At 52.3% G+C, this 19,993-nt stretch overlaps 8 protein-coding genes across 8 annotated transcripts; 5 read left to right on the top strand and 3 right to left on the bottom strand.

Moving 5' to 3' along the window:
- Positions 1–2,147: 2,147 nt before the first annotated feature.
- Positions 2,148–2,363, top strand: NUU61_000896 (uncharacterized protein; the record flags this gene model as incomplete). The annotated part of the gene is made up of 1 exon (XM_056651479.1): positions 2,148–2,363. One exon carries the CDS (start codon positions 2,148–2,150, stop codon positions 2,361–2,363), a length of 216 nt encoding a protein of 71 aa, XP_056516329.1.
- Positions 2,364–3,098: 735 nt separating this feature from the next.
- Positions 3,099–3,557, top strand: NUU61_000895 (uncharacterized protein; the record flags this gene model as incomplete). Its single annotated transcript, XM_056651478.1, has 1 exon — positions 3,099–3,557. One exon carries the CDS (start codon positions 3,099–3,101, stop codon positions 3,555–3,557), a length of 459 nt encoding a protein of 152 aa, XP_056516328.1.
- Positions 3,558–4,580: 1,023 nt separating this feature from the next.
- Positions 4,581–6,261, top strand: NUU61_000894 (putative monooxygenase; the record flags this gene model as incomplete). The annotated part of the gene is made up of 6 exons (XM_056651477.1): positions 4,581–5,428; positions 5,488–5,543; positions 5,605–5,653; positions 5,713–5,902; positions 5,969–6,072; positions 6,129–6,261. Coding segments are annotated over 6 exons (1,380 nt in total), but the record flags the coding sequence as incomplete, so codon positions are not given.
- A 131-nt stretch (positions 6,262–6,392) lies between these two features.
- Positions 6,393–9,093, bottom strand: NUU61_000893 (Zn(II)2Cys6 transcription factor; the record flags this gene model as incomplete). Its single annotated transcript, XM_056651476.1, has 10 exons — positions 6,393–6,488; positions 6,546–6,843; positions 6,904–7,078; positions 7,145–7,479; positions 7,571–7,591; positions 7,649–7,757; positions 7,816–7,849; positions 7,905–8,685; positions 8,790–8,853; positions 8,916–9,093. 10 exons carry the CDS (start codon positions 9,091–9,093, stop codon positions 6,393–6,395), a joined length of 2,091 nt encoding a protein of 696 aa, XP_056516326.1.
- Positions 9,094–10,205: 1,112 nt separating this feature from the next.
- NUU61_000892 (DUF3500 domain-containing protein) lies at positions 10,206–11,577 on the top strand (the record flags this gene model as incomplete). Its single annotated transcript, XM_056651475.1, has 2 exons — positions 10,206–10,425; positions 10,502–11,577. The coding sequence occupies 2 exons, from the start codon at positions 10,206–10,208 to the stop codon at positions 11,575–11,577; spliced, it is 1,296 nt and encodes a 431-aa protein (XP_056516325.1).
- Positions 11,578–12,130: 553 nt separating this feature from the next.
- On the bottom strand, positions 12,131–13,042 carry NUU61_000891 (uncharacterized protein; the record flags this gene model as incomplete). The annotated part of the gene is made up of 4 exons (XM_056651474.1): positions 12,131–12,319; positions 12,377–12,667; positions 12,789–12,868; positions 12,943–13,042. 4 exons carry the CDS (start codon positions 13,040–13,042, stop codon positions 12,131–12,133), a joined length of 660 nt encoding a protein of 219 aa, XP_056516324.1.
- An 849-nt stretch (positions 13,043–13,891) lies between these two features.
- Positions 13,892–17,966, bottom strand: NUU61_000890 (U6 snRNP complex subunit PRP24; the record flags this gene model as incomplete). Its single annotated transcript, XM_056651473.1, has 5 exons — positions 13,892–14,620; positions 14,684–15,040; positions 15,181–15,321; positions 15,379–15,489; positions 15,552–17,966. The coding sequence occupies 5 exons, from the start codon at positions 17,964–17,966 to the stop codon at positions 13,892–13,894; spliced, it is 3,753 nt and encodes a 1,250-aa protein (XP_056516323.1).
- Positions 17,967–18,832: 866 nt separating this feature from the next.
- Positions 18,833–19,963, top strand: NUU61_000889 (mitochondrial 54S ribosomal protein uL22m; the record flags this gene model as incomplete). The annotated part of the gene is made up of 2 exons (XM_056651472.1): positions 18,833–18,872; positions 18,951–19,963. 2 exons carry the CDS (start codon positions 18,833–18,835, stop codon positions 19,961–19,963), a joined length of 1,053 nt encoding a protein of 350 aa, XP_056516322.1.
- Between the last annotated feature and the right edge of the window lie 30 nt (positions 19,964–19,993).

Below are 19,993 nucleotides of genomic sequence, written 5' to 3'. Positions count from 1 at the left end.
ATTTGGAGGGTTGATTTGTCAATCTTCCCATTATGACTGGCAAGTTTTGGCTGCATTTTGCGAATGCCGAGGAAGACTTCGAGGAATTGCAGGTACAGAAACTTGTTCTGTGTTCTCGCGGCCAGCCAGCTCCTCGCATTTAGTCAAGCGGAGTGCTGAGACTGATATCCAGTTGGCCGTGCCTGGCAGTCAGAAACACCACCAAAGCCGACCACAAGATAGAAGATGACGGATGACAATCGAACTGCAGCACTCGCACATCTCGATGTCAGCTGACCTTCTCTCGCAGGCTTGACTCCCTCTGTGCCACGTATCAGGCGAGACTTTGTTGCTCGGGGATCTCGGGGTTCAACGGTGACACCAGCCGCAGTTTTGGGGGAAGAAGAAAAGGATCAAAAGCAACATCGAGGGATGGAAGAACACGATGGGGCATTCCACGCTGCCGATCTCTTCTTTCGCTCCAGCCCCGGGAGTCTCACATAGCCATTTTGAGACATGGGTGGGATTCCTTCCAGGTGCATCATCAACACAAGGCAGGCTGCCGCCAGTACGAGGACCACGATCCCAGTTCAAGTTGGAATCCGGGCTTAGCGCGTGATGGGGTAGGGTTGGCTGCAGGCCCACTCACACATTCAAACAGGTCGAACAAGCAGTGTAGAGAGAGCCCTCATATTCTTTGGCTCCAGGATTCATGCAAGTTGCCGGGACCGGTTGAATGGCCTCAAATCACGAGCGGAGAATTTCCCATTTACTTTGGGACTCGCAGCATATGTGAGACTTGTTCTTGGCCCGATCTATAGTTTTGGTCAGATGGCGTCACAACCTTGGTGGATACTCCGAAGGAGTCCGCAAAATGAGGAGGAAAAGATTCTCGGCAATGCTCAAATCGATTCCTGTCGGTCGATCCGCTTACGACCGATTTGCGGAGCAGCGGACTCGGCTCGAAGCATTTCAGCTCGGAGCATACACAGTGAGTCAGTAGCTTTGGATCTCAACGGTTGGCAGGGGGCTCCTTGCTTCCACGTCTATCGGACCCACCGCATGGCTTGGAGGGGACCCTATCCTGGCGTGGAGCTGCAGTCGCCGGTTACCTGCGTGAGGCGATGGAGTCTACGATGTAGCAGCCACGGCACTTCGCTGGAGTTGGAGCTAAATTGCGGCGTGCGATTGGCGGCAAGCCCGACATTTTTGGGGGATGTTGTGGGTTTCATCTCTCTCAAAAAAGCTGCCTCTTCAACCTCCCGTGGGGTGTTGTGCTGATCGTCGTTATGCCGAACTAGGTGATTTCTCGAATTTCCGTCACCAATCGCAACTGGCTGAACTTGTTTATCCCTCTCCCCGTGTCTTCCGGTTTTTCACTAATCGCAAATGACGACGCCATATTATCAATTGCATGGCCCGTCTTTGATCACATGAAGTTGCTCGGGACGATTGATGCTTGGTATGGACCTCTTCGCGGAGGTCATTGGCTGAGTAGGTATGCTTTACTGGGCTGGAAGGGAATGATATTCCCTCGGTCTCTTCTCATTTAGTGTCCTTGTCCTCACATATCGTGCAGGTGATCATCTGACTCCGTAAATTGATCATTACCGCATCTCCTCGAGCCCAATTCAGACAGGATGCAAAGGGTATCTCGTCCCAATGAGTAAGCTCCAGCATGAAACTGGCGAATTTCGGACTTGCCGTCCTACCGATGCTACCTTTCCATCTGCAAATGTTCCCAGTACACCGGACCCGGCCTGTGTGATCTATACATCGCCGAGATGAGGTCATCCTCGCATGTCCCACTGCAGCCATCCGTGGATGGAATGCCCCATTCATGGTCTGGGGTGCCGTGTTTATGGACTGATCCCCCTCCATCATCCTGTGCTGACTCGTGCCCGAGACCGGCCGCCTACAGCGTCTTGTTCAAACCTAGTGATGGCATTCCCACTGTGCTGATGGCAGGTGACACAAGGTTGTGGTGGCTGCCATGCGGTTGGGACTTCTTTTCCGCTTTCACCAGCTGCTGATCGAGTCTGAGTGACGCTGCTCGGTGCTGGGAGTGCGTTGATTCGCGGAGATATTTTATTTTCGTCACATCATTCCTGTCATTGGGCTTTTTCCCCCTGTTCTTTCTTTTGATTTTCTATTCTCTTCCTGCGAAGATGCCCCCGTGGATCGCACACCGGAACACCCCTTACAACATAGGATGCACCGCCATTGGGCCCCTGGGTCAGCCCTTTTGGGAACCCGAGGTTGAACGGCCACGACGTAGTCCCAGTCGAGTGGACCAGATCTACGTCCTCGAAACACCCCCACCAGCTCGGCCCGTTTCAGAAACCCTGAACGTGGCCCTGCTGCGTGCCTTGGCCGCAGACTAGGTACGTTCTTTTTTTTTTTTTTTTTTCTTTTTTTTTTTAAACACTTTGTGCCAATGCTCCGATGCATCTCTCTGGGGTCCGGATCCCACTAAACCCAAGATAGTGTATGCACCGTTCTTTCATAATACCAGATCGGCCTCCCCTGGACGTGTCATTGGCAGATCCTCTTCGGGAAATATGTAGCTACCAGGCCGAGATGACCGAGCAACGCCATTGAACAATGAACAACCGGGCTCTCTCTCCGTGTGTATCTGTCTGCCCAGGTTGTGTCCTGCTGATCATCTTCCAGCGGTTGGATTCGATTACGATTTCGAGTCCTCGGCGTTCACAGATTTCGACATCTTTGAATGAATGTAACACCAGACCCGATCTGTTCTGTGGCACATCTATTGATCTTGTACATATAAAAGAGCCTATCCTTGAACGAGCTTGCCACCGTTGACCGGGTTCATGCCATTTTGGTCTGGGCGGGATTTATACCCTTGTCTGATCGGCGATCTTGATAGGTCTCTATTCTTGATTTCGGGACCTGTCTTTGCATCTGTTCACTTGATAAAGCCCGAGTTTTGTCCTGGATCGAGAGAGGTCATTTTGACTATCCAACGAGAATCCCAGGAACGAAAGCAATATATAACTATACCCACGAGATAATCGGCTATCTTGAACATCTACACCATCGTTGCGAACATATATCTACCAGATCGCGTCAGCGTCGTCGCCAGTTCATCAAATACAATGGCCAACTCCACCCTCGCGATCCTCCATCTCGACCCAGACCATATATCTTGCATTGGCGGACGAACCGTCCTTACCTGCCGGAGCTGCGCTGGCAATGCCCCAAGGTACATAAACCCGAACCCCAAACTGCTATATTCCAGCCATCCCGTCTCTCATATGCTTATAATACAGCAGAGGATCAATTTGCACAAGCTGCGACGGCCGCGGCTTCAACATCTTCGTCTGCGCGCACTGCAACCCCGCCGCCGCAGCTGCCGCCGTGCGAGCCAGCCAGGCCAGCAGTGCATCGGCAACAGCAAACACTACACCTGGCTCATCTGTGCCGTCATCACCAAGCTCGTTAAGCCGGAGCTCGTCTACTTCATACCCCTCCCACTCGGACCCCAGGAGTACTCGGTCCTGGAAGCGGTTGGACGGGACGAGTTGTGGACAGGTCGAAACCAATACGTCCCGTAAGATGTAACGGCTTGCCGGGCAACTGTATGAAATTTTTTGGTCGTGACTTATACGTGATATGACTGCCACCTGGCTGTGGCTCTATTCCGTATTTTTTCTTGTTTCTTATCCTTTCCCCTTCCGTTCAGTGCATATATTGGAATGTATTTGATGGTTGACGGCTTCGGGAGAGAGGGCGATGGTCATGATATACAAGATGAGAAAGAGCCCCTTTTTCATTGATGTCACTTTGGATTTGGAGTTTTTTCTATGGGCTTGAGGGTTTTCGTCGCTATGTACGCGATCAGACGTTGGGGTCAGGGCAAATATCAGAATGTCATGTCATGCTTTTGGGTCTTTTGAATGAAAGACTTGATTGAATTAGAAAAATAGATGCCAGATCACTTTTATCTATCTCGTCTATGTTCCGTCCTTTGATGCTCTTGGCTCTCTTGGTTGATTCGCTATACCTACAGTGGAGGTGGTTTCTCAGCTTCCACCTGTATAGTTTCATCATCATAGCCGATCACTGCGTCTCAAAATCTAGACATGAAACACCCATGACAGAAAACTGGAGATCTGTAAGAATAATCTATTTTCACTGCTGCTAAACTGATGGAGGAGCCCCCCCCCCCCCCTCAGCCTTGGTTGCTGGTCCATGGTTTATTTCCTCAGACTATTCGGGATCTCCCCACGCTCTGTGATTTATACCGCAGAAGTAACCAGCACTTGGCGGAAAGTTGCGGAGATAGAGATAAGTTATATTTGGATTGGGGATCAAACAACTAAGTAACCACTTGAGTAGCATGGAAAATCCGAGACTGTCGGTATTCCCGAGCCGTGGGGCTTCGGTGATGAAGCAGCCCGGCCATTCCGTAGACAGCTCCTGTGACAAGGCTCACTCGGCCTCGGTCTTTATTAGAAAATATCGGACATTAAAGAGCTACTGCTGCTCTATCTTTATTTACCCATTGCTGGAAAAGCCTTGTCCCCTGTTTCAATCAATTCTATAACGGGTCGAACTCCAATCAACACGATAAAAGATGGTATGACCCAAACAAAACAATCCACTACGCACCACTGCTAATAAACTACTCACAGGTGCCAGAAGAAGCACGTCTTCGCATAATAGTCGTCGGCGCCGGCCTGAGCGGCATAGCCGCCGCAATCTCAGCCGCGCTATCCGGCCACAAAGTCCAGGTAATCGAGCAAGCCAAAGAGCTGGCAGAAGTCGGCGCAGGGCTACAAATCACGCCCAACGCATCACGACTGTTACAGTACTGGGAACTCCCAACATCCATATGGGAAGCAGCAGCTGAACCAACAAAAGTCACCGTGCACCGTTACTCGGGCCAGATCCTGGCACACGAGAGCGGGTTTGACCAGAATATCCGGCGCAAGTATAATGCGCCCTTTGTGGATCTGCATCGCGTCGATTTGCAGCAGGCGCTGTTTGCGCGAGCACAGGAGCTGGGTGTTCGTTTTCAGCTCAATGAGAAGGTTGAGCGGGTCGACTTTGATTCGGTGACTGTGCACACCCTCGCTTGCAACCAGTATGCCGGTGACTTGATCATCGCTGCCGATGGGCTATGGTCCAGGTGTCGTGAGGCTTTCATGGGACAGAAGGATGAACCGCTTCCGACGGGCGATCTGGCGTATCGGATTGTCTTGACTGCTGACCAGATCTCGGACCCGGATCTTAGGGCGCTCGTTGAGAATCCCGAGGTCCATTTTTGGGTTGGGCCTGGGGCTCATGCGGTGGCTTATTCCATTCGCGGCGGGAAGATGTTTAATATTGTTTTGCTGGTACCAGACACCCTGCCGCCCGGAGTGTCGAGGCAGGCTGGGTCGGTGGACGAGATGCGAGAGCTTTTCGTGGGCTGGGATCCGATGTGAGGAGTACCAGTACCACCATCAGATTTTCTATGCGATGGCTGATAGCTTGGCGCAGCTTGAACCGGTTCCTGAACTATGTTACCAGCGTCGACAAGTGGAGACTGATGCATCGTAAGTTTTTGGATTGGATGGCCAGGTCGTGCTTGAGATGTCAGAGCTGATATCCCTGCAGATGGCGAAATGGAGAAATGGGTAAACGATGCCTCAAATCTTGTGTTTATGTACCTCCCCCTCGTCCAGCACTTTTATATAACCAATCTCACTAACAAAATGCAAACAGTGGAGACTCTTGTCACCCGATGCTCCCATACCTAGCCCAGGGCGCCAATTCATCCTTGGAAGATGGCGCAGTGCTGGGTCTGCTATTAGGGCATATGAAGAACAAAACACAGCTTCCTCACATCTTACGGCTTTATGAAAGCCTGCGAAAGTCGAGAGGAGAGGCCATTGTTCGGGAGACATTCAAGCAGGTAGGCACCTTGGCCATTGAGCCATAGCTAAAGTGATTTATTTTGCTCACGTTGTGGTTTAATCAGCGACATGATTTCCATATGCGCGATGGCGAGGAACAAATAAAGAGAGACGAAATCTTTCTCTCGCAGCTGGGTAAAGATATCAAAGGCGCATTTCCCAGTCGATGGTAGTTTCGTTCCTTTTCTTGACTCGTGTTGCTCATCGACTAATTGTATTTTTTAGGACGTGCCCGGAGGTGCAGCCGTGGCTGTACGGATATGATGCCATTCAGGAAGTTGAGAATGCCGTGGCGAGTCATCCAAACTCATTTGCCCAACGTTCTAGTCAGTGGTCGTCTTTTTGTCAGATATTATAATGATGAGGGATGTGAATAGAATCTCTTTTCTGGCAGTGGTTCCATGAAGATTGTAGAAGAGACATATACGCAGAAAAAACAATCATGTTGCAGCAGGAGTCACCCCAAAAGCATATTCAAAAAAAAAAAAACTATGGATCCAGCATAGGAAGCCCACCAATATCGTCAAATAGTCGGGCAATTCCTTCGAACGAGTAGTCCGGAAACCCAAAGCCATAGGCCCATTCCTAGAAGTCACGGTCAGAGCACTGAAGCACATCCATGAAGGGGTATCATCCACATACCGGAATATCAAACCCAGGCTGTGCAGCCCCCGGTTCAGCCGACGACGGCAATTCCTCATTGTTCTCAGCGTCACCCGCAGTCGGCTGCTGTGCACCCGAGGCTTTGAATTCTCGCAAGTATTGGCGGATAATTTCAACAGACTTCCTAGCTACAACGGATTCCTCCATTGCTTCGAGGATCTCCACGGCCATTTCCACGGACCGGAGCAGAGTCATGGTCTCGGCGCACATGCCGAGTTTGGACATGGGGAGGAGAAGAGTGGATGTGGCGAACATGACATAGGTTGTGTTATACCACCTGCGGAAGAGTCAGTTTCAGTTCTAATCTGTCAATCCAAATCTCGTTGATAAAACATACCAGCATCGGAAGAATGTATGCACTCGGTAGATATCGTGGACCACTTCAATGCTTTTCATCGCCGAGTCTAGGCATTTAGTAATCGTTTCTTCCAGCTCACTGGGAGGATGTCGCAGTTTGCGGGTGAAGTGACTGAGAAATGGTCTGAAGAGCAGCATCTTCACATTATAATATCCTGGAGTTACATCAAGAATTAGCTTGCTCTTTCAATATCCATGCAATGAAACAAAATAGTACATACGGATTCCCAGCACAAGTCGTTGCCGGCGAGCCCACTTAGGATCCCGCAGTGCGCTTCGAGATAGCCTGTACCCGCCAATATCTGGCTTGATCTTCTCCGGTAGTCGTGCTAGCCAGCGATCCATCTCCATTTCGATTTGCAGGGCAAGTTGCAATTTCTCTTGCAGAGTTATGCGAGAGTGGTAGATCTGAACCGACACCCGGCGAATGATCTGGGCAAAGTCGATCATCCAGGGGATAATGGCAAATTCCGAGTCATCTCGCTCGGGGATGGCACGGTTGTGGTATTCGTCCATTCCAAGCGTATCTGGTCGCCCGACTGAGAAGCTCATCTCTCTAAAACTGGGTCAGTATAAAGAAAAGAAAAGAGAAAGCTCGTCTGCGCAAAAGACGGTTGATAATTTCTTAGCAACAAAATTACACTTACATTTCTAAAGAAAAGATACCCCTGTGAAGGTAATACGTTAGAAAAAAGTTGAAAGACCACCATGCAACCAGGACCTACCACCAAGTCTTGGATATCCAGCCTGACCGCTGGTCATTCGGTCGAACATCCCGGTTGAAGCCAGCAGAAAGACAAGTACGCACAGCTAATCCGAGATACATATACGCCACTTAAGAAAATTAGTTAGAAACATGGTCACAAGAAGGCCAGGTGTACAGAGGACTCACAATTCGGATTGAGTTCGTTCTGGCATATTTTGGCCTGCGCCACATTAGAGACAAACCCCATATCGAGGTGCTCGAGTGGCAGTACATACCATGAAGTAAAGACATTGTACTGTTTCCAGGTCATTCGAGAAACGTAGAGAGTTCAAATAGACCTGCGCCTCTCCAAACAACTTGCGGCTCCATCGAAAGCGCCCGAGACCAGCAAGGGTACTTTCATCCCACACGCGCACCAGAGCCCCAAACGACAGCACACTTAAATACAAAGCAACAAAGCTGGGCTCGGGGGTATGTGCCCGGTTAAACCAAAGATCGTTGGCCCGAAGAAGAAATTCCTCTTTATCAATAAACGGGTGGATGAAGTGGATGTTCTCAAAGTATCCATTCATGAACACATGTGCCTGATCAAAGTAGTAATTCTGCTGCTCGATCGACAAGGTCTGGCTTGGGCCGGTGGTACAAGATGGGGAGAAGCTCGGGTTGTGGAGCGTCGAGATCAGTGAGGATTCAGCCGCACGAGGGTGCTGCCTCTCGCGCGGTTTGGTGTCACGGGCTTTCTTGAGGTGCCCGATGAGTGCAGCAGATGATGTGCTGCCGTGGAATTCAATGCCGTTAGTATGGTGGTTGAATTCGCTGATCTCATTGTCTGCACTCTCGGCAGAGTCTTCCTGAACGTCCCCGGCCAGTTTGGCGCTGTCATGAGGAGTGGAATCATTCCGAGGCAGTGAGCATGGGGTTGTCTCAGCTGGAACTGGAAATGTTGGTTGGGTGGTCGGTACTATTGAGCTCTGAGGAGATGTTGTTGACTGTGCCTCGGCAAGGCGAAGCTTGGATGTCAACTCCTCTACTTTCTTCTCGAGGTTGACGACATAGCTGCACAAGGGTCAGTTTCCTGGCTGGGGTTCAAGAAGGACGAAAAATCTCCATCTATGAAGCTTGGAAGAAAGGAAATTGGAACATCCAAAGAGAGAAAATACCTTGCAGATCGGTTGCTCTCGCGCTCACGGTAAGTTCCCTGGTACACGCAATTGAGCTGGCTCTCTAGAGAAAAAGAGTAAGACTCATACTTTGATCAGCGTTATTACAGGAAGGGAAACCCCTACTTTTACAATGCGAGCATGGATACTGCTCGTCGCACTTATACTTCTTCAACCTGCAGCGATCGCAGGCTTGCGCAGCGCGAGGCCGTTTGTTTCGCTTGGGGCCCGGCTCATCCACAGAGGGCTGTGGCGGAGACTGGTGATCTTGCATCATCCAAACATTGTCCCTTGCGGCATTCATCCAGACCGAGTGGTGCTTTGATAACGAGGAGGTCTGAAGAGGAACCGTTCGGGATTTCCGGGGCCTGGGCGATGGTGTTGCCTGCCACGTGACTCCCCACGGGGGAGGCTGCAGAGTGGCTTTTGCTAAAGCGGGGAAATTCTATACCAAATGAGGGGTTATCTTTGGGTGTTTACTCTTGTAAAAGCTTATATTTCCTTGAAAAGGTGGGGTGGGTTCTGGGAGAGTCCGAAAATAAAAAGCAATATATACTTTCAGCTTGGCAAACCACATTAAAGTGAAAATTTAAGACGCGCTGCCACCGAAGCTATCTCAGTTGGATCCCATTCTGGTGCCTGGCCCGGCAATATCACGCCGTCAAACGGCTTACCGGTTGCATGGATCAACGACTCAATGCCATTACCGTCTGCAAAAGAGTGGAAGCGGACATATTAGGGATGCGGGGAGGTTCAGGCCAAGTGGAGAAGCCGAGCCCGGAAGATCCGACTAAAGAAGACTATAATGAATAGGAATTGAGATACGTTGTTTGTTTAATAGGATTCTGAAAGGAAGAAGTGTGTCAGAATTGGATCAAAATTGACAGAATATCGATGTGTGTTGGTGCCATTGCAAGATGAGTGAGTAGCTTAGGCGTAATTCTGCAGCGCCCTGGCAATCAAGACCGCAACCTCAATTGAAATAGAAAATTAAAGTAGCCAATGAACATCCAGCAGAATGCTTGTCTTTTTCTTGAGCTAAACTAAGCAGATATGCCCGTCCCCACGGCATTCCTCCGAGCACGGTAAACCCGCCACCCCAGAAACCGTTGGATGGCATGATCTTCACCAAAACCCGATTTGCGGTCAGACCTCATCGAACCGAGTATAGTGAAGAATATCAGTCCTGCTAAATTCCATCCCGGCGCATCCGGATTGGCTGAATACCCGGTCGCCACAGTCCAGCAGGCGGATAATATCTCACCCACCGTCCCCACGGCGCGTGGGGAAGCAATCGCCCGGCGTGGAGAGCGCGGGCAGATATATCACCATCGTGTCTCTTCCTTTTTTTAATTTTTTTTATCTTGCTCTTGCTCTTTTTCGCCGTTGAATCTGTGTCTTCTGTATATACCCGCCATGACGACCACCAACACGGCCGAGCTGGAGCGGCCGACGGGCGAGTACCGCCAGTATCTGCCGGACTTGAATCTCAAGCGGTTCCAGGTGATGTGCCAGCAGGATGCGCATGAATATGCGCATGATTTCAAGACGCTGCATAATCCGCCATGGCTGCATGCGCTGTATATGCATTGGCTGGAGTTGTTGCAGGAGCCCTTCAAGGGCGTGACTACAGATGGTATGCGGTCGAACATTCAAAGAATTCAATCGAAGATGAGTGTTCTAACGAGTTCTCATTATTAATGAATCTCCAGGCCAGGTCCGACCAGGTCTTTTCGCATTACAAGAGGAAGACGTCCCGATCCAGCAAATCGTCGACGCAACAGAAGCCGTGACAGCCCGCCTAAGCGACAAGCAGAAAGAAGCACTAAGCTACCACATCGACTCCCCACACTGGCGAACATGGTCGAACCCAGAGTTCCTGCTCAGCAACAAGGGGCTGCGCCTCGACGAAGTAGACACACCCACGCGCGACGCAATCATGAACGTGCTAAAAGTAACGCTGTCCGCCGAGGGCTACGACAAGGCCATCAAGGCCATGCGCATCAACCACTTCCTCGGCGAGCTGGTGCAGTCGCCGGCCGTCATGAACGAGTTTTCGTACAACTTCGTCCTTTTCGGACGGCCGTCCGTGACGCGGCCATGGGGCTGGTCGTTCTACGGCCACCACCTGTGCCTGAACATCTTCCTGTACCGAGGGCAGATCGTCGCGTCGCCGTGGTTTACAGGCGCCGAGCCGAACGAGATCGACGCGGGCCCGCATGCCGGCACGCGGATCTTGCAGGTCGAGGAGCAGCTCGGCTTACAGCTTATGCAGTCGCTCTCTGCGGATCTGCAGACACAAGCCCGCGTCTATGCTCTTATGAAGGACCCGGCTATGCCGCCCGGCCGCTGGAACCGCGATGACCAGCGCCACCTGTGCGGCGCGTACCGCGACAACCGCGAGGTGCCATACGAGGGGATCCGGGCATCGACCTTCTCCGATGACCAGAAGGCGCTGATGTATGGCATCCTCGAACAGTACCTGCTGTACCTGCCGGCCAAGTCGCGCGCCATGAAGCTCGACAACGTGCGCCGCTACGAGGCGGAAACGCATTTCTGCTGGATTGGAGGTTATGGCAACGATGACCCCTTCTACTATCGCATCCAGAGCCCGGTTATTCTGGTCGAGTTCGATCACCACTCCGGTGTCTTTTTGAACAATGAAGAGCCGAAGAAGTTTCATATCCATACCCTTTTGCGCACCCCCAATGGTGGTGACTATGGCTATGCGCTGCGGCCACAGATTCCGGCTGTGGAGGGCTTGAATGGGAAAGAAATCGTTTGGTAGGTAGCCATGACCTGAACAGTGTTCATCTCGGGGTCTTTTATAAATGGGTGCTAGTGGTGTACAACTATGAAATAAATACTGAAGCATTTTTCTGTCTTTGGGCCATTTGCATTCGTGTTTTCCTATCCTTGTTAGACGTGGCTGATAGCTTATACTGTGGGTGATCAAGGTCACCGATACGGTCCATGAAGATATGAACTGAGTGACTCGATGAAACGATATCCCGGAGAATAGATCTGAAATATAAAAATAATAGCTCGTGAACATGATTCCATCATCCATTAGTCGTATTCAATCCAGCAACGAGAGAGGATATACAGCCGCAACGCCGGAAAACAGTGGAATAAAATTGCAGACCAAAACAAGCTGTAAGTGCAAAGGATAAGAGGCATTGATAAAGAAGCAATTAAAGTATCGCATAGCATGGATTCGACTGACCCGAGATTGAAAGTCAGCCATCCCGTTAGTCGTCCATCATGTATTTGAACTAGCCGGTCATGATCGATGGCCTTGCCCGTGGTGGAAAGAAAAGCACCCGTGCCCAGACCCTCAATCAAGTCACTCGGAGCGCATCATTATCTGGAATAAGCTCATAGCCGCCCTCGGAGGGAAGAATCTGAGCAGCAACAATCACAGCGCCCGCGCAGAAGAGACTGATACACCAGCTGACCGTACAAAAGATCCAGGACTGGTCAAGGCGCCAGCCGACGAAGAACCGATCTTCGTTGTCGAACAGATATGCCTGGTAGAACAGGCGTCAATACGAAGAAAAGAACTCGTCTGAGTAAGAACAACATACCACTATCGACATGCTCGCAGCCTGCACGATTGCCGACAAAATGATCATCAAGCTCAGTACCCGCCACCCATTCTCGCGGAGACGCTTCCCACCCGACAGAATGATCAGGTAAGCGACGACGCTCATCCCCTCCAAGACGATGGCAAAGGACATCAGGAATCCGACAGAACGCCACATGGAGCAAAAGTACCGGTCCCCGCCATGGCAGTCCTCGCGCTGGGGGAAGCTCTCGCAGGTATCGGTAAGTGACGAACAACGACGGTGGAGGCCGTAGGAATAACGGTGAGCGGGCTGGAGGAATGGCAAGAGTGGTTATTATCGAGTCCTGAATCGCATCAAGTCCTACGATCGCACTGGATTCGAAGGAAGATAAAGAGAGAGAGAGAGAGAGAGAGAGAGAGAAACAGCATACTCTTTCACTATGATAGCTGACCCACTTGGGGATGATGATCGAGCATAGCGTCAAGGCAAAAGCTGGGCGATGCGCGACACCTGTCAGTACTAGCTTCTCCCTCGGCCGCAACCTCGCTGACGGATTCTGTGCAACGAGCACAGTTGCAACATACCGGCTAGAAATACCACCAGTGTCGATGAATAGACAATCGTCTTTGTCAAAAAGCCAGTGTAGTTTCGGTCGGTGCCTCGAGGCACCAGGTGGAAGTCCATGGTGCAGAGAGGAACGGTGGCCGATGACGAATGTGTTCACAATGATGCGGTTGCGCTTGTGCGACCGTCAGGTGGGAGGTTCATCGGACACAAAGAGTTGAGTAAGTGTACTCAGTGAAATTATCCCGGAGAATCCCAGGCAGCAAGCTTGCAGAGAGAAGAGAGTAGTGGGTGGGGAAAGGCAGAAGAGAAACTATGACGCAAAGGCGAAGCTCCAGGTGGAGCTGATAAGAAGAGCACAAAGGGGCAAAATCAGGGGGAGAGAAGGGGGAGGAATGTGATGCCAAGTGGTCAGGAAAGTAGCAAAAAGTACTGGATTGCACTTGTGCCCTGCGACCTTGAACTCATGAAGCTCCCTCCACGGGGGATGTGCCCGCAATGTGTCAAGGCGCTCGATGCACCAAAAGCCACCAGTATGTCTATTCCGAGCCAAAGGGTCGAGGATTCCCAGCTCCAACTATGGATTCTACTTGACGACTACTCCTTCGAAATCATGATTTGATCTGTTCATTTCTCATCGGATCCAGGACAAGTCGAAAACAGAACGTCGCGGGTCATTGCAGGGCAGCCCTCGCACAGAGGGCGGCCCAGCCGGAACAGACATCATCATTAGAACGAAAAGAAAAGGAGAAAGAAAAGAAAAGCAGCAAAACACACAGAAACATAATGTACAGGACATGATGCCAGATAGCCATGGCGCAAAAGACCGCCCTGAATGATACAGACTGGTCTCCAAGGGGGCATCAAATAAGCCACCAGAAAAAAGTCGGAAATGAAAAATGAAAAACGCCAGCTAGAATCATGCCATAACACAAAAATTGCGCCGAATGTGGCCATTGCACCGTCGCTTTACTCCGAGCGATTCTTTTGGATCATCGCGCGGAAATCATCGTTGCTCTTTTTGGGGTTCCCATTGTCACCGTGATCGGCCGTGGTATCCATTTTGTCAGGCGCACCAGTTGAAGCCGGGGCCTGCGCGGGGCGCGGGGCCGCAGCCGTCCGTTTCACGCCGAGTCCAGCTCTCCGACCTCCACGAGCGCCGGGCTGCTGAGGTCGCCGAATGGGGCCAGATGGCTGAAGACTGGTGTGAGGGGGCTTTTCTTGCTTGATCGAAGTGACCCGCTCCGTCTTTTGCTCGGCATGCAGTTTCATCATCTCCGCGACTGTGCCGACGTGGAGCGACCGCCCTGGGATGATCTCCTTGCCCTCGAGTGCCAGAGACGCCTTGCCCGCATCGTGGACGTCGGCAAATTCGACAATAGCACCTTGATGGTCTGGGCGCAGAACGATCTTTATCAATCGCCCGAGGGGTTCGACGAGAGCGCGGATCCGCGCATCGTTGACGGTATCGGGGACATTCATCAAGGCCACTGTCCGGTCACGGACTTCGCCGACCGGTACTTCCAAATCCTCCGCGCTGGCCCCGTTAACCTGCGACGCGGGTGAATTCGATCGGGCCACGTGTGAGATGATGGTAGTACTAGTACGTTTGGCGCCCATGTAAGAACTGTGCTCCACGTGAAGGAGGCGCGACCCGAGCTTCTGGCCATCCATTGCGAGTGCAGCATCAGCTTCTTCCTGTAGAAAACGTTAGATATGTACATATTGGGACGCGTGGGGGGGTTGTTGGAGATGGCGTACCTTGGAAGAGAAGGCAACGAAGGCAAATCCCTTGCTGCTGCCGTCAACCTTCCGCGGAATATGAACCGCTTCAATAGACCCGAATTGTGCAAAAGCAGATTTGAGATCCTTTTCTTTCGCACTCCAGTCAACGTTCTTAAGATAGATCTCACGCCCTTCTTGCATGGGGTTGCTGCGCGTTTTCTTGTGCGATGGGTCGGAAATCTTTGCAACAAGCTTGAACCCATTTTCAGTCTCGGTTCCATCTAATTCTGTAGCCTGATGTGCCGCAGTGGAAGTAGCAAACTGGACATAGCAGAAGCGCCGACTGGTTTGGTACTTGAGGGACGGCAGACGAATATCAACAATGTCGCCATACTAGAAGCTGGTCAGTGATATGGCCCCTTGGACCAATAAATGAAGTAACTTGCCTTGCTGAATCGCTCCTGGATCCATCCCTCGTCTGCCGCGGGCGGGAAGTTTGCGACGAACAATGTGGAATCTGTCCCAATTTGCACCTGGATCGTGTTCTGGTCGAAGAGCTTCTGGTCGCGGGTCAAAGCCCCGAGAGCTTCTTCCCTCGTTTCGAACTCGAGTATGGCAACTTCAGAGTTTCCGTCCTGGCCAGTGATCATTTTCACGCCGTTGATGGTGCCACACTGGTATCAAAGTCAGCACAGCCAAAGCCTTGGGCAAAGATAGGAGCATATACTTACATGGCGGAAGAACTGACGAGTCTGGTGCTCTGAGGTGTGATGCGGGAGGTTTTTCACCACCACCGTCGCATTCTCGCGATCCCGTCGGAGAGCCACAGGTTCGGCTTCTGTCTGCGGCGGCGGCGGCGGCGCCGCCTCTCCTCCTCGCCACGGGCCTTCTTGCTCGTGGGTACCCCATTGATGTCTGTTTCATCTTCGCGTTTTCTTTTTTCGGTGGTTGGAGCAGACTCAGCCGCAGCTTCCCACTGCTGTTGTTGTTCTTGCTGTAGCGCTGCGGCTTCTCGCGCCTCCTTTTCTCTCCGGACAGTGACAGCTCTCATGGCCTTTCGGGTCTCGATGACGGCCATTTGGAGCTCGTCCGAGTCTTCATAATCCTCGCAATGGGAAATGTAGACCTGGACGATCTTTTCGGGCCAATCGAGATCCGTCCGTTTGATCGCCTGTTTTAACACCGCGGTGGCATAGCTCGGCGTGGGAGTGCGCCTCGCCGCATCGACAGTGGCCTCGCCTTGAACGAACTTGCTCCAAGAGATGAGCTCCCATCCGTAGTACGTCAGCCAAAATTCATAGCTGTTACCACAGCGCGGCACAAGGCCTTTGAAGGTCTCCCGTGCACTGTCCCAGCTGCCACTTTCACTGAGATAACGGATGTAAATGCGCTCAAGGCGGAAAAGGGGATCTCCCTGGTACGAGCGGCCGTATTTCTTCTCGCCCAACTCTTGCACGCTCTCGATTGCCGAACGAATGCCAACTTCTGCCACATCCAGGTCCTCATCGATCGCTTCCGAGAGGAAGGCACGTCGGCGCAGGTAACTACACCAAGTGGTGTGAACTTTCAATACCTCTTCCAGGCCACCAGCATCCAACAGTCCTGTGCTAGTGGCCTTGTGTTTGATGCCCGATATTTTCGAGAAAGACAGGCCTTCCCTTTCTGAGCTCAGAAGATATTGGGACCAGAGATTGCTGGACCAAGGGCAATGGCGCGTCGCCCGATCCAGCGTTGAGATAGTCGTGGTGGAGGCATGGCCGTGCAGAGATTCGCCAATCAAGAACATCACATAATCCTCCCATAAAGAAACGTCAGTAGGAAAGCGGAGAACTGCTCGCTGGTAGACCCCATTGACCATATCGAAGTGGAATTCGCGCTTTCGGCGATTCCGACTAACTTCCCAGTCGATGTATTCGGAGTAGATTTTCCATTCCACAGTTCGATCACTGGATTCTTGCGCCTTGGTTAGCCGAATCTCGAATTCCTCTCGCGCGGCGTAGCGGCCCTTGGGTTCAGAAGCTCGAGCGACCGTCTCAGACATGATATCCTCGTAATTCGCATTGTAGTATGTCGAGATGAAACCGGAAAATGTCTGGAAGGTTTGATCCCAGGTCGCGTGAGGTGTCTGTAGCCGGATATCATATAGGCCTCGCAGATGATTGACCTTTTCCTGCGAAGGTGCGCGGGAAACCTCCTGGGCGTAAAGCTCCAGCAAGCGGTCCCAAACCAAGTGGCTGTTATTGATTCTCCAACGCGTCGCTTCGGCACCCCGCTGCCACACGTCGAGGACCGACTGCCAACTGAACACTTCACGACCGACCAGCCGATCCTCCTCGGTCCACCGACCCGCCCCGCCTTCACCAGCCGCCGCGTTGTAGAGATAGAGCACCCATTCGCCGTATATGTGCCAGAGTTTCGTGCTGCCAAACTCCTCCTCAACCGAGCGCTGGCACAGTTCCATCACAGCAATTCGCTCATCGACCGAATGGGCAAGCATGCTTTCATCCTGGATCCATTCTGCCCACAGATCTTCACCCATAGCGAACAGCTTGTCCATCTCCTCGCGAGCCGTCCTCAAGTCCTTGAGAAGGTCGTATCTTCGGGGGTCGCCATGGATGTCGGGGTTGTTGGGTGGGTACACATGGTTCACAAAGCCCGCATGCAGCAATCCAATGAATTGCACATGCGAATCGTACGAATGAGGGTTCTCTTGGATTTGATTGAACAGCGCGTTCGCTAATTGCTGGGCATCTGGGACAAGCGACGTCGCGGCATAATTTCGTCGCGCACTCTCCCGCGGGCCTTCCGACATGGCCAGATCAAACGAGGTCCGGGGTGTTGGGGTGTTATGGTTGATGGGGTTCACGTGAGGGTGGATGGTAGATGGAGAGAGCTGGCTCTCATAGGACTCGGTGCTCCGCAGCATACTAGCAGCATTCGGGCGTTGCGGCTGGTGATGTTGCATTGAAGCAAGGTCCGCCAGTGTATCCATACCGGGGGTGGAGGGTTGTCTCGAGGGAGGGAGGTCGGTCGCCGGCGGCGTTCCATTTCCGCCGCCCGAATTCGGGCCTACCGACGGGCTCGGAGCCGAGGGTGAAGCTTCTGGCAATCCACTCGAGGCGTAAACATGCTGTGCGAGAGGCGAGGAAGTCTTGCCTTTGCCTTTGCGGGTGGTGCCAGAACGGGTCCGTTCAATAGCTTTGTGGGGGGACGGCCCTGCAGATGGGGCCGGTGCATTATTTGAATTAGGACCGGGCACGGGCGTCGAGTTTGCGGATTGAGGATTCGAGTCCGGCGAAAGCAGGGAATTGATGTCCATCTTGCTGGGTCCAGGCTGCGCGCTCGAAATGAAAAGGAAGGACGGAGCGAACAGTCCCAAGAATTTGTCACAGTCGTAAATCCACGGATAGTGCTTGAGTAGCAGAGATCCAGATCATACAATGGCCACGATTTTGCTCAACCACACGTCCATGCCTGCACCTGCCAACGTAGCTTCTGTCTAGGTTCCACCTCTTTCGTTCGGTTCTTGCGAACGGCGCAACTCGGTCGCGAGATCTCGGTCGCGCGAGAAGCTGCTTGTCCGTTGTTCCAAACTTAAGGCTGATGGAAGGCGCTGAAAAAAAACGAAGTCAAGAAGCTGGAAGGTTGAAGGACTGGGGGCCTTGCTCGGTCAATCGAGATTGGATTCCAAAGGCGTGAGAAGGAGAGAAGGAGAGGAACAACAATGAAGTTGGCTGGAAAAAGCAGGCGAAAACCACAGGCGAAAGGCCTGGGAAGGTGGGAGGTGGGAGGATGAAGGATGGGAAAAGGACGATGGGGACGAAAGAGAGGGAAAGCAGGGAAGGCCTGAAAGAGGAAAGATGAGTGCTAGTGGATCTTCACTGTGGAGATGGTGGAAAGAGAGACAAGAGGAAGATCAGGGGATAGAGAGGGGGGGGAGAGATGAAGCTAACGGGAGACTGAAACTTCTTACGGAAATTCCAAACACTCAGTCTTCTCTCTTCGATGGACTGCTCCCTCCGATGGCCCATCAACGCAGAGCAGTCGAGACTGTAGAAGACCCGGTTGCCTGAGGCCAGGAGCTCCGGCTGTCCACAGCAACCATATGCGCAGGTGAGTTTCGCCTTTTTTCGTCCCCGACTCCGCTGCAGCACAACAGACCCAACCTAACCCCCCATGGCCACAATGGGCTCTGTCTACCCATATGGACAGTTGGTCCGGGCTGGTAAGCTACCCCCCATTCCTTTTTTTCTCATTGGAGTTGTCATATGTGTGTATCGCTCACGCGTCTCGGTGTGAACAGTCCGGACCGGTGTCTCCTTCGTCCCTCGGCGGACATTGGCTTCAACAGCCATCCGTCGGGCACAGGAGGACGGCAATGACAATTCAACTCCGAGTCCGAAACTAAGCGAATCGAAAAAATCCCCCTCTCTCTTCTCGTCGGTCAAGGATTACTTCCTCGGGGGGAAGCCCAAGGAAAAAGCCACAGTCGCCCACACGCCAACAGCCCCGAAGAAAGAGGAAGGTGGGCTGGGATCGAGCTCAATTTTTGCCGATGATCTTATGAAGGGACCGAAGCCCAGTCGAAAGAAGGAGCCCCAGCCAGGAGAAGAAGTAGAGCCCGTGCCTTTGGAGGAGCGCAACAAGACGAACCTGCAGATGGCGCTCAACCCTCTTCCTAAGTCACAGCTACGATGGGAACGAAAAATGGTGATCCGCGAAGTCCGAAAGCGTGGCCGTATTCCACGGCCGGTGCAGATTAAGCGAACAGAGCGCGAATCGCTTTCCAAGTCGCACTGGTTCAAGACCTCGGTGAAGAAGCTGGCTCCCCTAGCGCGGCAGATCGCAGGCAAGAATCTCGATGAGGCTATCCTGCAGATGCGCTTTAGCAAGAAGAAGGCCGCCCAGGATGTGCTCGGGCACCTAGAGCATGCGAAGAACGTCGCCATGGTCCGTGCCGGCATGGGCCTCCCGGGCCCCCAGGGCTCTGAACAGTCCAAACCTATGGAACCCATGACTGTCATTCTCAAGGACGGCTCGCGCAAGAAGATCACCGACCCGACATCCATCTACATTCAGCAGGCGTGGGTCAACCGTGGCCCATACGGATACGGTATGGACCACCGTGCGCGTGGCCAGATCAACCGGCTCCGACCCCCGGCCACCGGTCTGACGGTGCTGTTGAAGGAAGAAAAGACCCGAATCCGTGAGTGGCAGGAGCGTGAGGCCAAGGCGCTCCGTCAGCGCAAGGCGCAGCTCTGGCACCAACTGCCAGATCGCAAGATCACGGCACAGAACCAGTACTACAGCTGGTGATTGTGCTAATTCCTTTGGCGTTGTGTTGTA

Source organism: Penicillium alfredii, assembly GCF_028826965.1.
Source record: "Penicillium alfredii strain IBT 34128 chromosome Unknown utg000001l_segment0_segment0, whole genome shotgun sequence".
NCBI lineage: Eukaryota > Fungi > Ascomycota > Eurotiomycetes > Eurotiales > Aspergillaceae > Penicillium > Penicillium alfredii.
This window is presented reverse-complemented; position numbering and strand designations above follow the sequence as displayed.